The sequence below is a fragment of the Trichosurus vulpecula genome, chromosome 1 (assembly GCF_011100635.1).
Source record: "Trichosurus vulpecula isolate mTriVul1 chromosome 1, mTriVul1.pri, whole genome shotgun sequence".
NCBI lineage: Eukaryota > Metazoa > Chordata > Mammalia > Diprotodontia > Phalangeridae > Trichosurus > Trichosurus vulpecula.
In genome coordinates, this window is record NC_050573.1 from 497374030 (window position 1) to 497397446 (window position 23417).

At 43.7% G+C, this 23417-nt stretch overlaps 1 protein-coding gene across 3 annotated transcripts in view; it reads right to left on the reverse strand.

The window, feature by feature from the left end:
* Window positions 1–10704: 10704 nt before the first annotated feature.
* LOC118833817 (tubulin polyglutamylase complex subunit 2-like) overlaps window positions 10705–23417 on the reverse strand; it is a 30535-nt gene continuing 17822 nt past the window's right edge. For 2 of the 3 annotated variants that reach the window (XM_036741221.1, XM_036741223.1), the window contains exons 4-7: window positions 22017–22145; window positions 15901–16014; window positions 14860–15017; window positions 10705–11675 (exon numbers count right to left, since the gene is read on the reverse strand). In XM_036741221.1, coding sequence (XP_036597116.1) covers window positions 11445–11675; window positions 14860–15017; window positions 15901–16014; window positions 22017–22145 — 632 coding nt within the window. In that variant the 3' untranslated portion in view covers window positions 10705–11444. The remainder of the gene's footprint in view (window positions 11676–14859; window positions 15018–15900; window positions 16015–22016; window positions 22146–23417) is intronic. The other variant, XM_036741222.1, reaches the window with a different exon arrangement.

Below are 23417 nucleotides of genomic sequence, written 5' to 3' on the forward strand. Positions count from 1 at the left end.
TTTGTACATGGCACAGGGGGACTTCCTCTCCCAATTTCTCGATATGACATCTGTGTATAGAATCTGCCTTCCCCATGATTCACCAACCATTTGGAGCAGAACTGAGACTTTAGGCTTGTATTCCCCCAGAACTTTCATAAGACCATATATTTTGAGCTGGCAGTTATAGGTTCAGAGGTTAGAGGATCCAACTACCCCATTTTATAGATGAGAAAACTGAGACCCTGAGAGGTTAAGTGACTGGCTTAGGGTCAGTCAGCATCAAGCACCTGCTATGTGCCAGGCACTGTGCTAAGTACTGGGGATATAAAGTAAGGCAAAAGACACTCCCTGTCCTCAAGAAGCTCACATTTTAATGGGGGAGACAACATGCAATTATGTACAAACAAGACAAATACAGGCACAGAGGGAAAGCACTAGTATTAAGGGGGATTGGGAAGGATTTTAGTTGGGACTTGAAGGAAACTAGGGAAGCCAGGAGGAGGAGATAAGAAGGGAGAAAATTCAAATCACTTAACCTCTTTGCCTCAGTTTCCTCAACTGTAAAGTGGGGATAACCTATCTCCTAGAGTTATTGTGAGGATCAGGTGATTTAATATTTGTAAAAAATGCTTAGCACAGTACCTGGCACATAGGCGCTTATATAATAAATGCTTACTTCCTTCCCTTTGCACACCTATCAACACACCCTACACTTTCTCACTTCTGAATGTTCCCTCACCCTGGGATGCTCTGGACCTGTTCTAGATTTCCCTATTAAAAGTCCTCTCTGCCATTCAAGGCCTTTTTTCCCCTACAAATCTCATGCCTAAGCCTTGACCAAACGTGATCCCCACCCCTTCAGAATCCCCAGAACACTTTGTATCTCCACAATGACACTCTCCCTATTCTGAACCATAGTAGAGGCATTTCTGCATATGCTTAAAATGAGCGATTGGTCATAGCAAACCAGTCCTTAGAAAACGTGCTATCAATTCTTCCTGGGACCTGCACATGTGGAGGCTTGGGGAGCCTGCATCTGGGACCCCATGACAGTGCATGATGGAAGGCCTTGCCCCACTTCAGACAATATGCAGGTATTCTGGGAATGTTTTATCAGCTAACTTCATAGTGACAGAAAGTCTCCAAAAGGTCATAAAAACTACCCCCAGAGGTCTAGTGATGGGAGCCCACGGTGGAATCTGCTAGTAACTAAGCCTGGAGAGGAGCCTGTCGTACCAAATGATCTGTTTGATCCAACCCAGCAACAGATTGACCAGGCAGCTGGAAAAGCATCTTCTACAAGCGATGCTAACCCAGGTCTTCCTGGAGGGCTCAGGGAGGCTGGCTGATTCTTGGGAGCCAGGCCCAGAAGTTTCACAGGACCTTATCTTCTGGTATTGTTGCTCTGCTGAAGGGCTGCTCTGGAACAGAAAACAGCCAGACCTTGTTTCCAAATTCCAGGAGCCTCTTCCTAGACTGAACCTCATTTCCCCAGTTCCCTCGGAATAGAATAGGGATCATATCAACTCTTCATCCCTTTCTACTTTAAGGCATGAACTTGGGGCAATGTGGTGGGATGGGTACAGCACTAGAATGGACTAGAGTGCACGGAGGACCTGGGTTAGAATCTTGTCTCAGACATTTATCATACCCATTCTCACTATTATCTTCACTCTCTCATGTCTTGCTTCTCTACTTCCAACAAATGTGTCCGTGTTTCTTCCATCCTCATAAAATTCTCCCTTGACTCATCTTTCACTGCTAGTTATCATTCCAGAGCTCTCCTCTCTTTTGTGGCTAAATTCCATCTACAATACTTAGAGAAAGTCACCTACAATAGGTGCCTCTTCTTCCTCTCCTCTCCTCTCACCTCTCTCCAATCTGACTTCTGGCTTCTTTATTCGGCTGAAACTGCTCTCTCCAGTCAACAATGATCTCCCTCTTTTTTTTTTTTTGAAGCAATCAAGATTAAGTGACTTGCCCAGGGTCATGCAGCTGGTGTCTGGTGAACGTGAGTTCAAATCCTGATTCCACGGCCATTGCTTTATCTATTGTGCCACCAAGCTGCCTCTACGATGACCTCTTAACCACAAAACCTAATGGCCTTTTCTCAGTCCTGATACTTTTTAATCTTCCTGCAGCCTTTGATAGGCAGTCACCCTCTTCACCTTGATATTCTCACCTCTCTAGGTTTTTGTGAAATGATTCAGGTACTCCTCCTATCTGTATAACAGTTGCCTCTCGATGCCCTTTGCTGGATCTTCATCTAGGTCAGAGGTTCCCAAACTTATTTGACCTGCCCCACCTCCTTTTCACAAAAAATTAGTTGGTGCCCCCACCCTGGAAATTTGCTTTCTTTAACCCTTTAATGGTTTTTTAAAAAACTGCATCATTTCAAAAAATGTAATTATTTTTAAATGACACATCTTAAATTTAATAATTTATTGTAAATTCGTGGAGTTTTTTTTCCTGCATTGAAATTTTGGTGACACAATATTGCATCATGTAACCATATAGTGTCACATTGTAAACAAGTCATTACATGCACATATTCCTGCCAATGCATTTTGCGTGTCCTGACAACATGCGGCATGCTCACCTGCCAACACTTGCTTGTTAAGTATTGTTGGTAGGGCAACTAGGTGGCGTAGCAAGTAGAGCACCGGCCCTGGAGTCAGGCTGACCTGAGTTCAAATCCGACCTCAGGCACTTGACACATATGCTAGCTGTGTGACCTTGGGCAATTCACTACCCCAATTGCCCTGCCCCCCCCCCCCAAAAAAGACTTGTTGGTGGACTTGATCCCTGATTGATTATAACTTGCAGTTTGTGTGTTTATTTGGAAAATAATGTAATCACTACAACTTTAACTCTGTTACACAATAGGTGAAATATGTAGGAGTGGTTTTTCAAAATTTTCTTCTCTTCTTCCCTTATGCTTCCACCACCCCTTATTTTTATTCAATGCCCCCCAGTTGCACCCAAGGCTACTACTGCCCATGTTATAGGGCTTCCCCCCTCCCCAGGGGGGCGGTTATCACTCACTTTGGAAACCTCCAGGTCATGCTCACAAACTACGGGCGTCCTCCAGGGCTCTCTCCAGGGCCCTCTTTCTATTTTACTTGGTGATCTCATCAGCTCCCATGGATTCAATTATACTGTCTGTGTGGGTGATTCCCATATCCACCCATGCAGTCCTGACTTCTCTACGAACCTGCAGACTCACATCTCCAAGCGCCTATTGGATATCTCAAACTGGATATAACTTAAATATCTTAAACTCGACGCATCCAAGACTGAACTCATTCTCTTTCCTGCCCAAGCCCTCCCCTCTTCCTAACTTTCCTATTGTTGTTATTGCTGGGGGCGCGACTGTCCTCCCAGTCACCCATGTTTCACAATCTAGGGGTCATCCTCAACTCCTCCCTCTTACCTCCATACCCAATCAATGATCAAACCCTAACAGTTCCATCTTTATAACCTCTCATACATGTCCCCCCTTCTCTACTCTGACACCTCAGCCCGCCACCCCCGTAAAGGGCCTTACAACGCCCTCCCATACCTTATGACCCAACGCCGCTGGCCTTCTTGTTCTCACACAAGACACTCCATCTTCCACCTCCAGATATTTTTTTACTGGTTTTTCATCTTGTCTTGAATTTTCTCCCTCCTCATCTCCGCCTCCTGGCTTCCCTAGCTTCCTTCAAGTCCCAACTAAAGTCGCACAGTAAATGTCTGAGGCCAGGTTTAAACTCAGGTCTTCCTGACTCCAGGCCCAACTCTATCCACTGTGTAACCTACTTGCCACTTACAAACCAACTGAGGGAAATGACACATTCACAGAAAAATAAAATAATACACAAGCTGGTATACTAGAAAGGTTTTTAAAAGTTCCACTGCACTGAAATGGGAAAGGTTATTACAGAGGCAGCTTGGTCTAGTCTAGTGTGTGGACTTGGAGTGAAGAAGATCTGGGTTCAAATTCTGGCCTCAGACATTTACTAGCTGTGTGACCTTGGGCAAGTCACTTAACTCCTGTTTGTCTCAGTTTCCTTGTTTGTAAAGTGATAGGTTGGACCCTATGGACTCTAAGCCAACTCTGAATCTATGATCCCATGAAGGAAGGGGCAGGCAATTCAGAGGAGGCTTCCTAGAGGTAGCTTCTGATTATGAAATCAACTCAGCCCCTAGCACAATGTCTTGTATTTGGTATGCAATCAATAGATGTTTGTTTAGTTGAATAAAAGTACACATTGTCATTGTCATGTGTGAATGAGGTCACCTGAGGAACTCTAGGCTCACAGAAACTGGGTATGATCCTGGAGGCGGACAGACCCCCAAGAGGGGTCTTTCTTTTTCTTGCCCATTTCTTCCACATGTAGTAAATTCCAGGGACGTCTCCAAAATAAAATTCATAGTTGTAGCTTGTGTTTAAGTTTTCTCCAAATGCAAGAATCCCCTCGCCTCCTAAGTGTACAGCACAAATACCGGTTGTGGGACAGCCTTTATTTCATCCCACTGAAAATGAATAAGACAGCTCTGCATTCCAACCAGGACACTGTACAGGAACTACATCCAACATCCTCTTCTTTCTCCATCAGAAAATTCTCATATTTTCTGTCTGTCTCTGCGGCGCCTGTCTCTGTTTCTCTTCACCCTTATTCTGCCCCCCACCTGAGGGTCTGGTTCCTGACCTCTCAAACTTGGGAACTCAAGTTACCTAAAAGCCAATTCCCAGGAAATCTCTCTTCCGCAGATAGGAGGCTAGATAGATGGTCACTATCCATCACTTGGGCACCAAACCAAGCTACGTCTCTCTGTACTTCCCTGCTTCAACCCCTGCCCTCCTCCCCACTGCCCTACCACCACCCCCATCTAATACTTTTCTGATCCTTGTGCAAGACCCTCCATCTCCTGACTTGGTACATCTGGTACATATCTAGAATGCTCTCTCTCCTTATTTCTGCCTTCTGGCTTTCCCGGCTTCCTTGAAGTCTCAGCTAAAATTTCAACCTCTATGGGATGCCTTTCCTGGTTTCCCTTAATGCTAGTGCCTTGCTCCTGTGAGGACTGCTAATTCTATATATTGTTGTGGTTTGCATGTCATGTCTTCCCCGTTAGATCATGAGCTCCTTTGTGGGGAGGGCCTTTTTTTTGCCTTTCTTTGTATCCCCACAGTTTAGCATAATTTCTGAATTTCTGGCACATTGTAGCAACTTAATAAATGACTGTTGGCAAACAAAAAAGGCACAAGGCAAAAAGCAAAGAGGGAATCCTAGAAAGTCAAAGATTGGCTTCCCATTTTAGGTGTTAATGGACCAGGGGGTGTCCGGGGACTCACTGCTTAGGTCCCTTCTCTACAAGCATGGGACAGACATAAAAGTTTCCAAAAGAGAAGGAAGCAGGGATGTTAAGTAGGAAGATGAGGAAGGTCCAGAGTGCCACAAGTAAGACTAGGCTCCCCAAATCAAAGAAGATTTTTGGATGACCACAGCGATTCAAAGAACTTTCCACTTGGGTGCTGGTTTGTGGGGAGGACGGGGAGGGAAAAGGAGGGAATGGCTAGGGAAGCATGGGACTATAGGCATTGCTCCTTGGTTAATGAGGATAAGCAGAATGACACTAATAATGACTCAGATTTATATGTTTACAAAGCATTTTTTTTTTGGAGAGAAGGGAAGGCAATTGGGGTTAAGTTATTTGCCCAAGGTCACACAGCTAAATAAGTGTGTCAAGTGTCTGAGGCCACATTTGAACTCAGGTCCTCCTGACTCCAGGGCCAATCTCTACTCACTGTGCCACCTAGCTGCCCCTACAAAGCATTTATTACCTATGAGCTAGGTAATTCAAGAATTATTCTTCTCCTTTCACAGATGAAGAAACAGAGGTTTGGGTTCAACTGACTTGTGCATGATCACATGGCAAGTATCTGTATCGGGATTTGAGTCCAAGTTGCTTGATTTCATATCCAAGGTAGGAGTAGCGGCTGAGGGTGGAGAAGAGGAGGTAGAAGATAGTGCTTTAAGCAATTAGGTTATAAAAGACTTGGTAAATAGTCCTCCCTATCTTCCTTCCACCATCCCCCACTCCTCAACTTCAGAAGGAAAAAAAAATGAATATATTTAAACTCACTGGCCAACAGAGCAAAAATCTCAAGGAAATCAAGTGATGCCTGGATTCCTGGCCTTGGGCCATGGGGCAGGGTAGAGCCTGAGACAATGCTTCTTTTGGTAAAAGTGATGAAGTTGTTAATCAGTTGCCCAGCCAACTGGTCTATTAATAAAAATGGAGGAAGGAAGCTGGGAGGAAGAGAGAGAATTCACACAATTGTCATTAAGCGCTTAACCATTTTAATATGCTTGGTTTGGCGCCACATGAACTTTACTCCTTGGTCTCGGGACTCACTTGTTCTTGGTTTTTCCCCATGGAATTCCACACCTTGGGAGTAAAGGGGCAACACCTTTAGCTCTAGACAGCTGTTCTTTACAGAACTCTGGGTTCTAGTTCTGTACTCTGTGTAGAGCATCCTACTTTTACTCCCAGTGGATAAAGAGGACACATTTCTCTAGAAGCTAGCCTAAGAACCCTGTATAAAAATACACTTCTGGTAAGAGCAGTGACCTTGAACACCTGGTCTCCACAAGACGCTTCATTTTTCTGAACCTGTTTTCTTATCTATAAAACAGAAATGATAGTATGTTGTTGTTCAGTTGTGGTCAACTCTATGTGACCATGGTAGAGAAACTGGAGGCGTTTGCCATTTTCTTCTTTAGTTCATTTTTCAGATGAGGCAAATGACAAACTGAGGCAAATAGGTTAAGTGACTTGCCCAGGGTCACACAGCTAGTAAGTATCTGAGTTCAAATTTGAACTTGGGTCTTCCTGGCTCCAGGCCTGATGCTCTAAACACTGAACCACTTATCTGCCCCCTACATAACTCAGAGCATTGTGAGTCAAGTGCTTTATAAACCTGAAAGGTATACATACTCACTAGACCTGTGATTTCATTAGTATTGGAAACTGGCGAGGAAACATTCTCTACCAACGTAGGCTGGTGCTTTCTCTTCAATTGATATTCTTAGAGAGTTGCCTATCAAGCACCAATCAACATTTATTAAGCACCCACTATATGCCAGGCACTGTGCTAAGCACTGGGGATACAAAAAAAAAGACTAAAGACAGCCCCTCAAGGAGCTTACAATCTAATGGGGGAGACAAAATGCATACGCATATATATGTGTGTGTATGTGTATATATATATATATATATATACATATATATATGTATATATGTGTGTGTATGTGTATATATATATGTATATATATGTGTGTGTGTGTGTGTGTGTGTGTGTGTGTGTGTATGTATATATACACATGTACACACACTCACATAGCAAGTTGCTGTTGTTCAGTTATGCCTGACTCTCTGTGACCCTATTTGGGGTTTTCTTGCAAAGATCCTGGAATGGTTTGTCATTTCCTTCTCCAGCTCATTTTACAGATGATGAAACGGAGGCAAACAGGGTTAAATGACTCGCCCAGGGTCCCCAAGTTAATAAAGTGTCTGAGGCCGGATTTGAATTCAGGAAGATGGGTCTTTCCGATTTCTGGCCCAGCACTCTTTATCCACACTTTATTCACTTAGCTGTCCCAAGCAAGCTATATACAGGATAAATAGGAAATGATTAAAAAATGGAAAATAGTGGCATTAAGAGGGAAGGCTTCCTGTAGAAAGTGGGATTTTAGTTGGCACTTAAAGGAAGCTCTACCTAGGGTAGAGATTCCAGTAAGTGAAGAACCAGATTAAAATGTAATTGGGGAAATGTTTAACAAAATATATAAAAATGCAATAAAATGTAATGTTAATTTGTGGTTTTCTAACATTCCTAGGATACTCAGAAGTTAGGTGGCTTGACCAAGGTGATCCAGCCAGGAGGCATCAAAGGCAGGATTTGAATTAGAGTCTTCTTGGCTCCAAGATCAACTTGGTGAGCATGATGCCAAGCTGCTTCTCCCACCTGCAAAATAAGGATAATATTTGCCCAACCTAAATCAGAGTTGTGAGGAAAATGCTCTGTAAACTTTAATGTGGGTTAATATTGAAAAGTAAAATCAAATCAAGTCTCAACATCTGTGGATAGATTAACCACGAACTGGCAATCTTGAGCCACTTTTTAACTTTAGGTGGGGTTTTAAATGAAAATATGTAAACGTAAAGGAATACTGTTGTGCCTTAAGTAATGATGAAAGTAATGATGGGTTCAAAGAAATCCGGGAACACTTGCATGAACTGTTTCAGATGAAGTGAGAGGAACGTCATCATTGTAAAGAAAAACTTTTTTTTGCTAGACACATAGGAATCAGCCTGTTTTATTAGAATTTTTGTTTTCCCCCCTTTCTTTCTCATCACTTTGAATTTCTCTTTCTTGTAAAATGGGAATTCTTTGCAATATTCTCTCTACCAGCCTTCCTCAACGAGGAGGAAAGGTTACTGTGTGGGTCATGTGGCTGGATGGTGCTACTTGTTTTAGAAACTCTAAGGCAGGGGTGGGGAACTTGTGATCTCGAAGTCACATGTGGCCTTCTAGGTCCTTGGATGTGGCCTTTTGACTGAGTCCAAGTTTTGTAGAACAAATCCTTTTACTATGGGGATTTGTTCTGTGAAGGTTGGATTCAAAGGGCTGAACTTGGGGGCCTAGAGGGCCACATGTGGCCTTGAGGATGCAGGTTTCCCACCCCTGCTCTAAGGACTCTGGCACACAACTTGCCAGGATGATGGAGGAAATTCTCCGTAGGGGAGCAGGTGATGGCTGATAAGGAGAGTTATCTGATGAGGTAAGAGTCCTTCCTCACCTGAGAGGCTGATTCCAGCTGAGTGTGGAAGCCTACGGCCCATCCATGGTCAAGAAAATACCTTTGAAAGTCTTAAGAACCCTAGTTGGTGCAGTTGTTCAGTCATTTAGTTGTGTCTGACTCTTCACAACCCCCATGGGGTTTTCTTGGCAAAGACATTGGACTGATTTGCCATTTCCTTCTCCAGCAGATTAAGGCAAACAGAGGTTAAGTGATATGCTCAAGGTCACACAGTTACTGAGTGTCTGGAGCAGGATTTCATCGGTACAGTGGCCAACTGTAATTCCTAAGGACTGAGATGAAGCAGGCTTACCCACTTCTTGACACAGTAATGGACTCAAGGTGAGTAACACACTTTTGGGGGGACTTTTTTTGCTTGACTTTACTTATTTGTTACAAAAGTTGTATTTTTCATTTAAATTGGGGGGGGTGGGAGGAAGAGAAAACAAATGCTTGTTTGTTGCAATTTTTTTTTAAAACTTTAAGGTTTTTTTTAAAAATCCCTTCAAGTAATGGTTTCCTTCCACGCACACATCCTTATCCTCCTGATGATCAGTGTGAGCCAGAAATCTAAGAACTGCTCTGGATATTTGGCTGAGCCAAACAATTGGGAACATAAATTAGTTGTTACCCAAAATACCACCTGACCATGTCCAAGGTTGAGGCAGGACAGCACAGTAGAAAAGCACCGGATTTGGATTTGAGGACCGGGATTAAAATCCTGGCTCTTTGATTTACAACTATGACCAAAGGACTATAAAGCCATGCATAGCCTTTGACCCAGCAATGCCACTACTAGGTCTGTATCCCAAAGGGATAAAAAACAAAATATTTATAGCAGCTCTTTTAGTGGTGGCAAAGAATTGGAAATCGAGGGGATGCCCATCACTTGGGGAATGGCTAAACAAGCTGTGGTATATGATTGTGATGGGATCTATTGTGCTATGAGAAATGACAAGCAGGATGATTTCAGAAAAATCTAGAAAGACTTCTATGAACTGATGCAAAGTGAAGTAAACAGAACCAGGAGAACATTGTATGCTGTAAGAGCAATATTGTTCAATGAAGAATTGTGAATGACTTAGCTATTCTCAGCAGTATAATGATCCAAGACAATTCTGGAAGACTTAATGATGAAAGGTGATGTCCATTTCCAGAGAAAGAACTGGTAAAGTCTGAATACAAATCGAAGAAACTTTTCTTTATTTATTTTTTGGGGTTTTTTCCTGCATTTTCTTTCACAGCATGCCTTGCATGAAATGTGCTTTGCATGACTACACATGTATAACTTATGTCAAATTGTTTGCCTTCTCAATGTGGGGGAGAGAAAGAAGGGAGAGAGAGGATTTGGAACTCAAAATTTGAAAAAAAAAGAATGTTAAAATTGTTTTTACATGTAATTGGGGGGAAATAAAATATTAAAGGAAAAAAAGAAAAAAAAAGAAAAAATCCTGGTTCTTGCTATTTGATCCCCTCTCTGGGCTATTTGTAAAATGAGATTCCTTATAGAGAGCTGGATTTATGGGCAATAAGATTTGTGCTCAAGTTCTGCCTTATACATTTACTAGCTGTGTCCCATCAGACTGTTTCCCTCATCGTAAAATGGGGAGAGTACCTTTCTTGCAAGATTGTTGTGGAGATCAAATGAAATAAAATATGTAAATGTTTTGAAAACTTTAATACACTATATAAATACCATTTTTTTTTTTTGGCTATCTGGGGGATGGGTCCACCATCCCAGAGTTCTCTGCACTCACGTGGCCATCCCTTATCCTGAAATAAATCTGCTCCAAGTACTGGGATTATTAACTCAGTGCAATAAAGAAGTTAAAATCTCAGAAAGTTCTCCCAAGCAATTAGACAGAAGCAGTTTAAAATGGCTAGGCAGGTTCATTTTTATTCCGAAACAATTTTCCGGAGGTAAACATTTCATATTTAGCAGTAAACCACAGAAAAATTAAACCCTTTGAGACAATGAGAGGTAAAAACACCTCCAAACCAGGGAAGAATACACTTTCTTGGTTTGGCTCTATTGATAATGAAAAACAAACAGGGAATTAAATGCAGGGGGCTTTTCTGACTTTCTGATGAATCTGGCAATTCTAGGGGGAAAGTATCTGGAGTTTTTCAGCAGCTGTCAAAGCTTTTACCAAGCAATAATCCAGTTGAGCAACTGTTATTGAATGGATATTCTCTTGTGTCAGGTCTACTTCCATGCAGGGAAAAAAGCAGAGGTGGTGGAATGTGGATGGCTACGGCCTATGTCACCGTGGAAGATGATAAACCGTTAACTCCTCACAGCATGACTCAGGATGGGCTTTAATCACTGCTGGAGTAAAGGGAACACAGGATGGGAAGGAGGGGGGCTTCTCTGATCAGTGCCCTGGGTCTCATCAGACACTTTCCAAGGTCCAGAAGGGATTAAAACTGTCCCTTGCTCCCTTGGATGGTTTGTGGGAACAACATCACACAACCACTTGCTGGATTGCACAGTCCTGGGCCTTTGGGTGGGACCCAGGCTCTCAGATTTGGGCCCACAATGACAGAGGGAAGGGAAGAGCCTTTGAACTCTCCCAGTGCAGAGGGAAGAGCCCATCTGGCTGGGGCTGCTCACTTCCTGGCAGCATTTCCAGAGGCAGAGGAAGACTTGGTGGAAGAGGAACTTGATGATCCTTTCTGAGAGCCTGGAGGGTTTGGGGTCCCCCCTCTTTTGGGGGGGGTCGAAGTTTTGGTCTTATTCTTGAACACCTTGCTGGGGTCTAGCTTGTTTATAAAGTAGTCAGTCTCTTCTGTGAGTACTGGGGTATTGTAGGTGATGGGTTTATACATGTTGAACCATTGCTGCATGGAAGAAGAAGAGAGACACACACACACAAAGAACCATCGATCAGAGTTTGAAAAACTGCCCTCTGCCAGCTCAGCATGGGAGAAGAAGGGGCTGGGGGCACGGAGGCATAGAGGGGAGGATGAAAAGACTGTAAAACAACCACCGCAGGGCACAATCCTGTCTGTGTTAAGGGGCAAAGACAAGCCCCATCTGTCCTCAGCTCTGCCCAGCACCTTTGCCAGGCAGTAACCAAGCCCCAGGGATCAGGGCACTGGGAGAGACACACAGGAGCTCAGCCTCCCAGACCCTGCTGAGGCCTCACTTGGGGAGGGGGCCCAAGGCCCAGCCCTCTGCCCTTCACATTGCCCTGTCTAAGAGGAGCATCTAGGTGCCAGCTCCTTTTCCAGATGCTCTCTCTGAGGCTCTGGGGAGCTGTGGCCTAACAATGCTTCCTCCCCCTTTAGAGTGCTGGGAAACTTTTTAGAAGCTTTCACTCCTCTTACCTGTCATCCCCTGGGTAAGTCACACACCTTCTCAGGCTCAGGCGTCTCATCTGTGAACAAGAAGGAGCCGACCAGGCCCTCCCCCCCTCTCACCACTATTGGAGGAGCCTCCTCCTTGGTCTCCCTACAGCCATCCTCCACGAAGCTGAAGACTGACAGCTCCAAAGTATGGGCGGGGGGACAGGACACTATGGACTCTTTTGCCCAAGAAACATCAGTAACTCCCTATTGCCTTTAGAATAAAGAACAAGCTCTTCTGTTTGGCTTTTAAAGACTGTTATGATCTGATTCCAGTCCAGACTTCCTGCCTCCTTGCGTTTGCCCAGTCTGGCCTACATGCCCAGAACGTTCTCCTTATTCACCTCCACTTCTTGGAACATTTTCTGTTGTGGCTGAATTGTTTCCAACTCTTTGTGACCCCATTTGAGGTTTTCTCAGCAGAGATACTGGAGTGATTTGCCAGTTCCTTCTCCAGCTCATTTTTCAGATGAGGAAACTGAGGCAAACAGGGTCACACAGCTATGAAGAGTCTGAGACCAGATTTGAACTCACAAAGCGGAGTCTTCCTGAGTCCGGGTCTGGCACTCTACCCACCTAGCCGCCCTTCTGGAACCCTGGCTCCCTCAGAGCTGAGCTCAGGTGCTATCTCCTTCAGGAGCCAGTTGTTTGCGCCTCCGCATGTCACCATGTCTCCTATATTTACTTCTCTGTGAACTACTGTATCCCCCAGTGAGTTCTACTTCCTTGAAGGCAGAGACTGTTTCCTCCCTAATGTCTAGAATAGCATACCTGATACACAGTGAAGGCTTGTTGATTAAAAGAAAGAGGCTGACAATAATTTCTAAGGGCCCTTCTAGCTTGAAATTTCCTTGACTTCATTATTCAAATTCCATTGCACAGAATCACAGAGAGTTAGAAACGACCTTGAGAGCACCTAGTCCAATTCCTACCCAACGTACAAAGCCCCTTCACTGCACTGCTGACACACAGTCGGTTCCTGCTTGACCAAGGCTGCAATCAGGGTACTTATGGGGAAGTGACCAGGTCTTACTGATCTTACTTCCACATCTGCTGCCTTACTGTGACCCTGGCTCAGTTTCTCTTTATTGCTCACCTAAACTGACATTCTTGCTTCTAGTATCTCCCAGTCCATTTCCATATGGCTGCCAACGTAAACTTCCTAAGGTACTAATAGGACCAAGTCAGTCTTCTTAAAAACCTCAGTGGCTCCATATTATCTGTAGAATAACAGTCATCAAACTGGCTCCCAGCCTTGTTTCATTTTATATTCTCTTTCTGCGTTCTATGTTCCGGCCACCATGGACTATTAGCTTTCCCTGAAGGTGGCATTAAATCTCCTGCCTCTGTAAATTTTCACAAAGCTCCTCCAAGGCTAGAATGCCCTTCCTCCTCACCTCTGCCTTTCAGAATCCTTATCTTTCTTTAAGGCTCAGGGTGGCAGACACCTTCTCCATGAAGCCTTCCTTGAAGCCACTACTTGTTAGTGCTCCCTCTCTTCTCAGATTATCTTATATTGATATGTTTACTGACGTACACATTATATTCACCCCAGGAGAACACCTTCTTGTTGAGGGCAGAGATTATTTCACTTTTAAAATTTGTATCCCATTGCCCAACACAATGCCTTATAGACAGAAGGCATTTAGTAAATATTTATTGAAATGAAGTAAGGCTCTGAAGTACTGGAGACGTGAATAGCCACAGTCATGTGTTATCTACACGTGTGCCTCACTACAATTATAGTCTAAATTTATGTCTGTACTACACTATTTCATCTTAGCAAATTTCTTTGCTAAGAACTAATTGTATCTACTACCTGCCTGTTAATGGAAAGCACACTGGTGGGGGCTCATGAACTATACCATTAAAAGCCCAGACTCACAAGCTACTCTACCAACCTGGGGTGGCAACCACCCTCTGGAGACCAAACCCACGAGTGTGAGAGCAAGTTAGAGAAGTGAACCTACATAGAGCTTTAGTGGTTCAATTTATTCTCTTTCTCCCTTGAGTCAAATTCTTTCATTTGCCAAACTCTTGAACCCAGCTCCAATTCCCTTGTCACCTCTCAATCTTTTACTTCTTGGATCATTTTTTCCATATTATTAAGTCGCTCTTTCTCCTTCCTAATAAGCATAACTATAAAGAGACATGCCTTAATCCATATTACCTTCTCTTCAATCAGGAAGCCAATGTGCATTTAATTCTTCCTACTGCTGGTAGGAAGACAAGCACTGTACAACTCCTAAGCGTCAATGGGACAAATCAGGCTAATAATTGACAGCCCCCTCCCCTGTAAATTCCCACAGCAGACTGCCTGACTGGACGGCTTCTCACTGGCATAACTGGGCTCCTCACAACATGTGAAAACAGGGATAGGAATGGCAGGAATTACTAATGCCATTGGAGACATGAGGAAACTAAAGCCCAGAGAGGTTAAGTGATTCACTCACAGTTATACAGCAAATACGTGGCAAAGCCAGAACTAGAGCACAGGGCTACTGATATCCCTTTTCCCCCACCCCCAGTCCAGCACATCTTCCAGGAGACTAGAGATCACTGGTGAAATGAACCAGATAGGGGTGAACAGGGAGTGAAAAGGAAGCATGTCAGATTATCTGGGAGAGATGCTTCAAGGACCAGAAAGGCCCAAGGGAACTTAACCCTCTTCTCCTACCTTGGCCTGTGGGCTAACACCGTAGTTGGTGAAGGCATACTGCCACTGGGGGAGGCCCAAGTGGGTGATCAGCAGGCGGTAGTAGGCAGTGAAGCTGTCCGTGAGAAAGTGCCAATATAATGCTCTGTCCAGGAACCAGATCTTGCTCTCTTTGGCTACTGATAGAATGGAAAAAGAAAGAAATGGCCTCTGAGGAATGTCCATCTTACACATCTAAACATATATATCCACACCTATCTATCTGGGGTACATAGACATATTTATGATCTATTTAAACCAAGCATACAAGAAACACACTCTGCCTTCCAAAGACAATCCTGCAGGGGTTCTTAACTTGAGGTCTGCAAGCTTGTTTCTTAAATATTCTGATAACTGCATTTCAATATAGTGAACTGTTGGCTGTTGTCCATCCAGGGGAAGCCCAGACAATGCATCTAACTTCCCAATCACATCTCTCTGCTTCTGGGACCAGTGTCTTAGCTCGGGGTTGCTATTGCTGTCCCAATGTCAATTGATGACATCATTTTAGCTCCTTGAGGGCAGGGACTGTCTCTTGCTTTTTTTCATATCACCAATGCTTACTTAGCACAATGCCTGGAACATAGTAGGCACTTAATAAATATTTACTGACTGACTACTATTTGAAATCAGGTGCCCATTATACAAAGGGTTTGAGAAATTAGGTTATTTCCTTACCCTTTTCTAATCTGTCTCAATGTTTTTCATCAGATTGCTCCTGAGAAGTAGGGGCTATGTTTTGCAAATACTCAGTGCTTTTTTTTTCAAAGGCAAATATGATGAGGGGATGACCAAAGGGAAATGGTTCTTTTAGAGTCATGCTATATGATTTTGGGAAAAACCATAAACTGATCCAAAGAACACTCTTAGAGAAGGTCTACTAAGGGACTTACACATTTGGAGAAGGAAACAAATGCCCTTGTATGAAAGAGAGGTGGGAGAAGGGAAGCAGCATTTTTTAGGGAGCCCCAGAATCCCAGTCAAGACCTTATCTACAATATCCTTCCTCCCCTTGTATTTTACCTGGCGAAGTCCTTCTGTAGACAAGACACACTTTGCCATTCCCATTGCAGGAATCCAGCTCAAATATTATACTTCGAGAGTCAAAGTGGGGCTTTTCTGGCTGGTCTTCATTAGCTGCAAACCCGGATATTAATAATAACATTCAAACACCAGCCAACACACAGCTAAGCTTAAGGAAACTAGGCCTAGATGCCATGCACATGACCTTAATGGGATGGCGCCCAGAGGAATGGAGTAGAGGGTACGGCATGCTTCCTAAGTATCTCAGAAATATTTGCAAGTTCTGCCCCCCTCCCCAGCCCCCCACTCCCAGCCAAGTTTCAGTCAAGTGAGTTCTGGATACAAGGCAATAAACCAGCTATCACCCACTGGATGACCCCTGCTTTCCCCACTCTCACCATCACTAAGTGATGGAGATGGAATGAGAAGGAAGGTGGGGCACAACAGTATTAATGGAATCTTTGGGGGTGCTATTAGATTGCTAATGCTACAGAAGACTTAAAAATGTTACAAGAACTCAAGGAGTCTCTAGCAAGACTACTCCTCGAATTATGAATTAATCTGTTCAACAAACATTGACTGAAAGCCTCAGTGTTGGATTTGGAGTCAGAAGACGTGCGGTTGAGGCCAGGCTGACATTTCCAAGTCACTTAGACTTTCTCAGACACGGTTTCTTTATTTTTAAAGTGGAAAGAATACTACTTGCACAGCCTAGCTCACAGGGTTGTTGTGAGGAAAATTTATGTAAGCCTTAAAGTACTATATAAGTGTGACCTATTACTTAACGTGGCCCCGACCCAGGCTGCTTCATATTAACATTATTAACGATAATTAAAAAAACCCTCCAACTGTGGAACCTTGCCATGTTATCTGGTCAACCGTCCACTTATAGCATTGTTCTTATGGAAGTAAAAATCCCTTAAAATATTGTTTTGCCTAACCCCGTGTTTTCTTTGAAGCCAATTCATGATTTGTGGTGGGTACGCCTGTATGTGCATGTGACACAAAGGTGAATGAGACACACTTCCTGCCCTTAAGGAGCTCACTACAGTCTACAGGGAGAGTTACAGTACATGACAACAAATACATAAGTAATGTTAGTACAAGGTAGAACTTGGCAGGAGTCATAACAGAGATATCAACAAAACACTATGGGGTTAAGAGGACAAAGAAATGACTTTGGTTTCAGGAGAAGGGAGAGTGATGGGCGAGAAATCATGGAAAGGTTTCTGTCCTGGAAATGGTCAAGGCAAGACGCTCAATGGAGATGAAGTCTTTAGGATATGCGAAGGGAAGAAGTACACGATGAGGCTGGAAAGGGAGGCTATAGATAAATTGTAGAGGGATTTAAATGGTGACTATGGGCAATTGAAAATTCCTGAGTGGGACAAGAATACACAATATAAAGGATTCTCAAAGATATACTAAACAATAGAGAAAAAAGGGAATTCCTAAACCAACTGAAAATTGTTTTTTTTAATTTCTAAAAAATACACTTTTTTTTCTCACCAGAGTGTCTCTTCTAGGGGAAACAAGTTGATTTGCCACTGGCCCCTCTTCACTAAACCACCTATGCACCAAACCCAAAATACCCAGGTCCCTGATGTATCTCATTACCAGAAGCAAATAAGCAAGGAACTTGTGATTTCTGCAGTGTAGGGGACTCCCTGTGTGATAACTCCCAGTTTAGATGGCAGCCTGTTTGTGACTCGGCAGATAAATGCCAGAGAGTCCCCTCAGGTGCACAAAAGTAAAGAGACTTGCCCATGGTCACAGAGCTGGTTAATGTCAGAGGTGGAACTCTTTCCAAGCCAGCACTCTATACGATATGCCAGGTTACTTCTGAAAAATTGTTTTTAATATTTCTTCTGATGATTAATAACATGACAATTTTCTCTGTGCAGTGCATATGACCAGGACAGCTCTATGCACACTTACCTGATGCTCCTCTAAGGCCTCTCGCTCTCTGAAGCCCCCCCATCCCTACCCCAAAACCTTTGGCAACTCCTTAGCAATTTCTGGAGTATGATTTTCTACATGACATTGCCTTCTTGTCCCTTGCCAAAAGCCTGAGGTTAGATAAGTATTACTTCCTAGACGCTGTCAGAATGGAGACATTGGAAAAATTTTCCTCATTCTCCTCCCTCTCCCCCAACTTGTCAAAAGCTCTCCAAGCGCACTGGCTGTGGAGGGACACCGGCGTAACAGCTGACTTTGAAAGGCAAAGGCAGGATTTCCCATCCCAACTCTCCTTTGCAGCTCATGCTTCCTATTCAATTTGCCCATTATTTCCATTGTGTCTTCTTTGAGTTCAACACAGTGCTGCTCTGGCCTGCTGGCGATACAGGAGGAGGATCCGGGCCTTATAGATGAGACCAACAGAGGCTCAGTGTGGTAGAGGGCATAAAGTGCTGGCCTCAGAGTCAGGAAGTCCTGGGTTCAAGACCTACCTTTCATACATAAGAGTTGTTCAGCCATGTACAAGTCACTTGCTCTCTGGGAGTGGAGCCACAGTTTCCTTATGTGTAAAATGGGTATTATAATAATTATAGAACTTACCCCGGAGGGTCTTTGTGAGGATTAAAAGTGATAAATATGCAAAGGGCTTTGCCAATTTTACAGCTATATAAAATGGAGATAATTTGTTTGAAAAGGGGCAGCACCATGATGTTAAAAAGAAAGTTCTGACATTTATTAGCCTCGTGACCCTGGGTAAGTTATTTTGCTTCTCCAAGTTTTCAGTTTTCTCATCTGTAAGATGGGAGTAACAGTACTTGTATCGTTGGGAGGCTTGGCTCTGATAAACAAGCTTTACCCTAACTTTACCTAGAAGCAGCCTCCAGCCACTTCCCAGACAACTCCACACCACAGAGCCAGTGAGTATCCCCTTCTTCCCTCATTGGAATGTAAGCTCCTTGAGGGCAAGGACTGCCCTGTTTGCTTGTATTTGTATTCCTAAGGTTTAGCATAGCACCTGGCACATAATGACTTGATATACTACCTGCCTGCCTTACAGAGTTACCATGAAGAAAGCACTTTGTAAACCCCGAGGTGCCACAGAACCGTGATCAGTCATTCTTAAGCACAGGCATGTGACACTAAAGGCGAGGCTGGGTCTCTCTGGAGGATGCACATTGGAAAGAGTGCTGGATTGGGAACCAGAGCACATGGCTCTGACATTTACTATCTGGACCCTGCGTGAGTCAATGCCCTCAATTTCCTCACCTATAAAAAGCAGTAGATGGGCTAAATAATCTCTATGGTCCTTCTAGCTCTAAATCCATAACGCTATGAATGAATACTTTCTAAATGATTGATGTAGACAACATGGTTCTTTGTCCTCTTACAACTTAGATGAGCGAAAACTACTCAGATCTGGGAAAAAAAACTAACAAGCAGAACAACGAATAGAAACAAGTGCAAGCTTCTATGGTCTATACCAGGGTTGTCCAAAATACGGCCCACGGGCTGCATTTTTATGGGCTTTAATTTTCACGAGCAAACGTGGCCCTAAGATAACCTAAAGTTGGATAGCCCTGGTCTATACCACCGGTTTCCGAAGTAGGTTCTGAGACCCCTTGGAGGGTCATGGAATGACACCAACAGGGCTATAACCTGAAGAGACGTGATCAACCAACTTGAGGGCAGGAAGATGGGTTACATATCACTCTCATATTCCTCCTGTCCCATAGGCAATCTTGGAATCATCTCCAACATAACTACACCATTCCCATCAACTGTCTCCTTCTCTGTCTTCTCCCACTGCTGACCTTCCACGGCAACAGTTGGAACAGGCCCCTCAAAGGCAGATATAACCTAATCTGATCCAGGTACCTGCCGTAGCTACAAAGGCAAAGTCCATTTTTATACTCCTGACCCACCCACCGCATCCCTTTTCAGTTTTCATTAGAAAGCAATGAGTCACACGCAATGAACGGGAATGGATGGGTTTCGAATACGTTACCTTCTCCACTTCTTCCAAACTCCCCTCATTCCTTTGGGCACACCATCCAATCATCCATGTTTTTTATCTCTCCATTGTCCCTGACTTCCCATCCAACTGAGACTGCTCTCTTCAAAGCTATCGGTGATCCCCTAATCGCCACTTGGATGACTTTTCTCCTTTGCTGACCTCCGCTCCAGGATACTCCTTCCTCTCTGGGGGTCCCCTCCTACCTGTCAGACTGCTCCGTCTCAGTCTCCTTTGCTGGATTGTCATTTGTAACCATGCTCTTTAATTGTGAATATGCCCCTAAAATCTGCCCTGGGCCCTCCTTTTTTTGGTGTATGATCCTTTATTTGGTGACGTCATCAGCTCCCATGGTGCTGATGATCACATTTATAGATTTCCATATCTATAGAGTCAGTCTTTGCCCCTCCTGAGCTCCAGACCCACATCATTATCTATTACACATATTACCTCAAATTCAAAATGTCCGAAAAAGAAATCAATGCTCTCCCCCACCCAAAATAAAACTACCCCTCTTCTGAACTTCCTTATTTCTGTTGTTGTTCCTTTCAGTTGTCTAGGCTTGAAACCCTGGCATTATTCTTGACTCTTTGTTTTTGCTAACCTCCACACATCTAATCAGTTACCATGTTTTATCATTTCTGCTTCCAAGATATCTCTCCCATCTGTCCCCTCTTTGCTCATACAGCTACCACCCTATTCTAGACCATGGCCATGGCCACAGCCTTCTCATTGGCCTCCCTACCACATGGCTTTTTCCTCTCCAGTCTATCCTCCCCACCGTTGCCAGAGTGATTTTGCCACAGTGTAGGTCTGACCACTGTATTTCTCTACCCAATAAACTTCACTGGCTCTCTACTGATTCTAGGGTAAGATGTCACTTCATCTCTGCCTCAACCTTTCTTAGTGTATTTTTTGTGTAAGTTTTATGAAGTTATGTCATTATTAGTACGGTAGTGCATGTACATAATTCTGTAATACCTAAATCCACATGTATTGAGTAAGCATGCTAAAAAAATTTCTACTGAAAGGGGTTAAAAAAGTTTGGAGATGGGGTGGGTAGGTGGCATAGCAGATGGGGCACTGGTCCTGGAGTTAGGAGGACCTGAGTTCAAATCCGGCTTCGGACACTTACAAGCTGTGTGACCCTGGGCAAGTCACTTAACCCTGACTGCCTTCCCAAAATAAAGAAAAAAAGTTTGGAAACTACTAGTCTAGACAGTAAGTGTTACGGGAATTCAGAGAAGGAACATAACACTGTGAGTTTTGTGGAGAAGGTGAGACAAGTTGGGCTCTGAAGGAATCCAGAGAGAGTGGAAATGTTCCAAAGATGCGAGGGAAAAGGGAATGGATCATGAGGGTGGTAAATCTGCTAAATGGTCTCCCTGGAGTAGGAGGTTTGCACTGGCTAAGATGAATAGGGGAAGGTTATGGAAGGCCTTGGAAGTCACACTGAGGGGCTTGGATTTTACCCTGAAGTTATGTAGAGGCCATTTGAGGCTCCTGAGTAGAAGGGTGGAGCAACATCTGGGGAGTGTCTTAGGAAGCCTGGTCTGGCGTGGGGTGTGTGATGGTCTGACAGGGAAGACTGGAGGGAGCCAGCTGGATGAAATGTTGGAAGTGAGAATGAATTGGAAAAAAAGAACGAATATCTTTCCAAAGTAGAAACAAGAAGACTTAGAAGAAGAGAGAGGTGAAAAAGAGATCTCCAAGGCTCTAGAAATGAATTAAAAGAACTATGGATTCTGAATGCAGATTGAGGCACACTCGATGCTCTCCCTTTTTTCCCCTTTATTTTTTTTTCTCTTTTGTTTTTGTTTTTTGGTTTTGTGTCTTCTTTCTCGTGATTCATTCCATTGGTCATAATTCTTCTTTACAACTTGACTATGGTGTAAATAAGTTCAATGTGAAGTTATATGTAGAAGATATATCAGATTCCATGCCATCTTGGGGATGGAGGGGAAGAGGGAGGGAAGAAAATCTGGAACTCAAAATTATGTGGAAGTGTTGTAAACTAAAAATAAAAAATCTTAATTATTAAAAAAAAAAGTGAAGTATCACAAGGACACCCCACGTTTTCAGTACTGTCCAAGGGAAGGCAGCAGGCTGTGTTCAGACAACAATCCCCTGGGGGCACCCACAGTACCTTCTTCCTCCTCATCATCTAGATCCTCCAAAGTCGGTGAATTGGGAAGCGTGTACACAGCAGACTGGGTGAGCTGAGTCAAGTTTGCAATGCTGTTAATCATCAGGCAGCCCAAAGGCACAGGCTGATCTGCAAGAGCAGTGAGAGAAGGGGTGGGTTAGCAGCCCTGCTCATAGGAGAAGGGTGGGTGCAATTGGGTGGACACAGCCATCACCTTCCCTTCCCATGACTGTCCCAGCAACTTCCTTTGAGAACGAGAACGTCACTAACAAAGGGCGATTGGGGCCATCGTCATCACCATCACTAACTTGCTTTAAGATCTACAGAGTTTTCTCATCTGAGCCTCACAGCAACCGCATGAGGCAAATACCTAAGCTACTGTTATTCTCATTTCACCAATAAAGAGGGAAGTGTTCACACAGTAAATGTCAGAGGTAGAATTTGAACCCAGGTCTTTCCTGACTCCAAGTACAACTCTCTTCCTATTACACCACAAAGTCCTAAGGAACCCTCTCTCAGTGACAAAATATCCCCACTGGAATAGCTACTTGTACACTAGGATCCTCCAGCTGCCTTCTGTGTGATCTGAATAAAGGATGCCACCGCCAGAATGAATGATGGATTAAGAGGGGATGGATAAACAGCAGATGCCTCTGATACTGATAGGAAAAACGAGTGCTCTGGGTTCCAGCATGAATGGTAGATCAAAAGAAAAACCAGGCATCCGGGCAGGGAGCAAAGGACTATTCATGAAAGAATTCATTTCGCCTAGGAGCTAGGAACCAAGTTATATTCACTTTGGGGACCAAGGGGACATTATTCAGAAATACCCCTGAAGCTGGGCCAGAGATCAGATGATATACTGCTTTCTCTGGGGACAGAAAAGGTCAGGGAAAGGTCATCCTGGACAAGGTAGAAGCAGGGAAGGGGACCACACAGAGCAGAGACTTTTCAGGGACCTGGAGAGAGAGAACGACATAAGCCAGAGAAGGGGCTGGATTCTGATAACTTCATTAAAATATTTAGAAGAGTGCTCAGTAAGATTTGTTGCCTAAGCAGGATAAAACTCAACTCCTTGTACAGAGGAGCAGTTCAGCTTATGTGAAAAAGACTTATGGGCTCTGATATCAGTTCAGTGAGCCAACAGTGTGATAGGGCTACCAAAAAAAGTAACGTCATCTCAGGTTGCATTAACAGAAGTCAAACGTCCAGGACAAAGGAGGTACACAGCTTGCACAGGCTCAAGAGAGCCAACTGTTAAAATTTCAGGGTGAGTATTTATGCCTCAGAATCGGCAAACCTTACAAATCAGGGCTTGATTCATTTTGTTAATTGTCAAGATTTCAGAAAGTGACAGAGAAAACTTTAACAACGCAGATTAAACTTAAAAGCATATTGGTA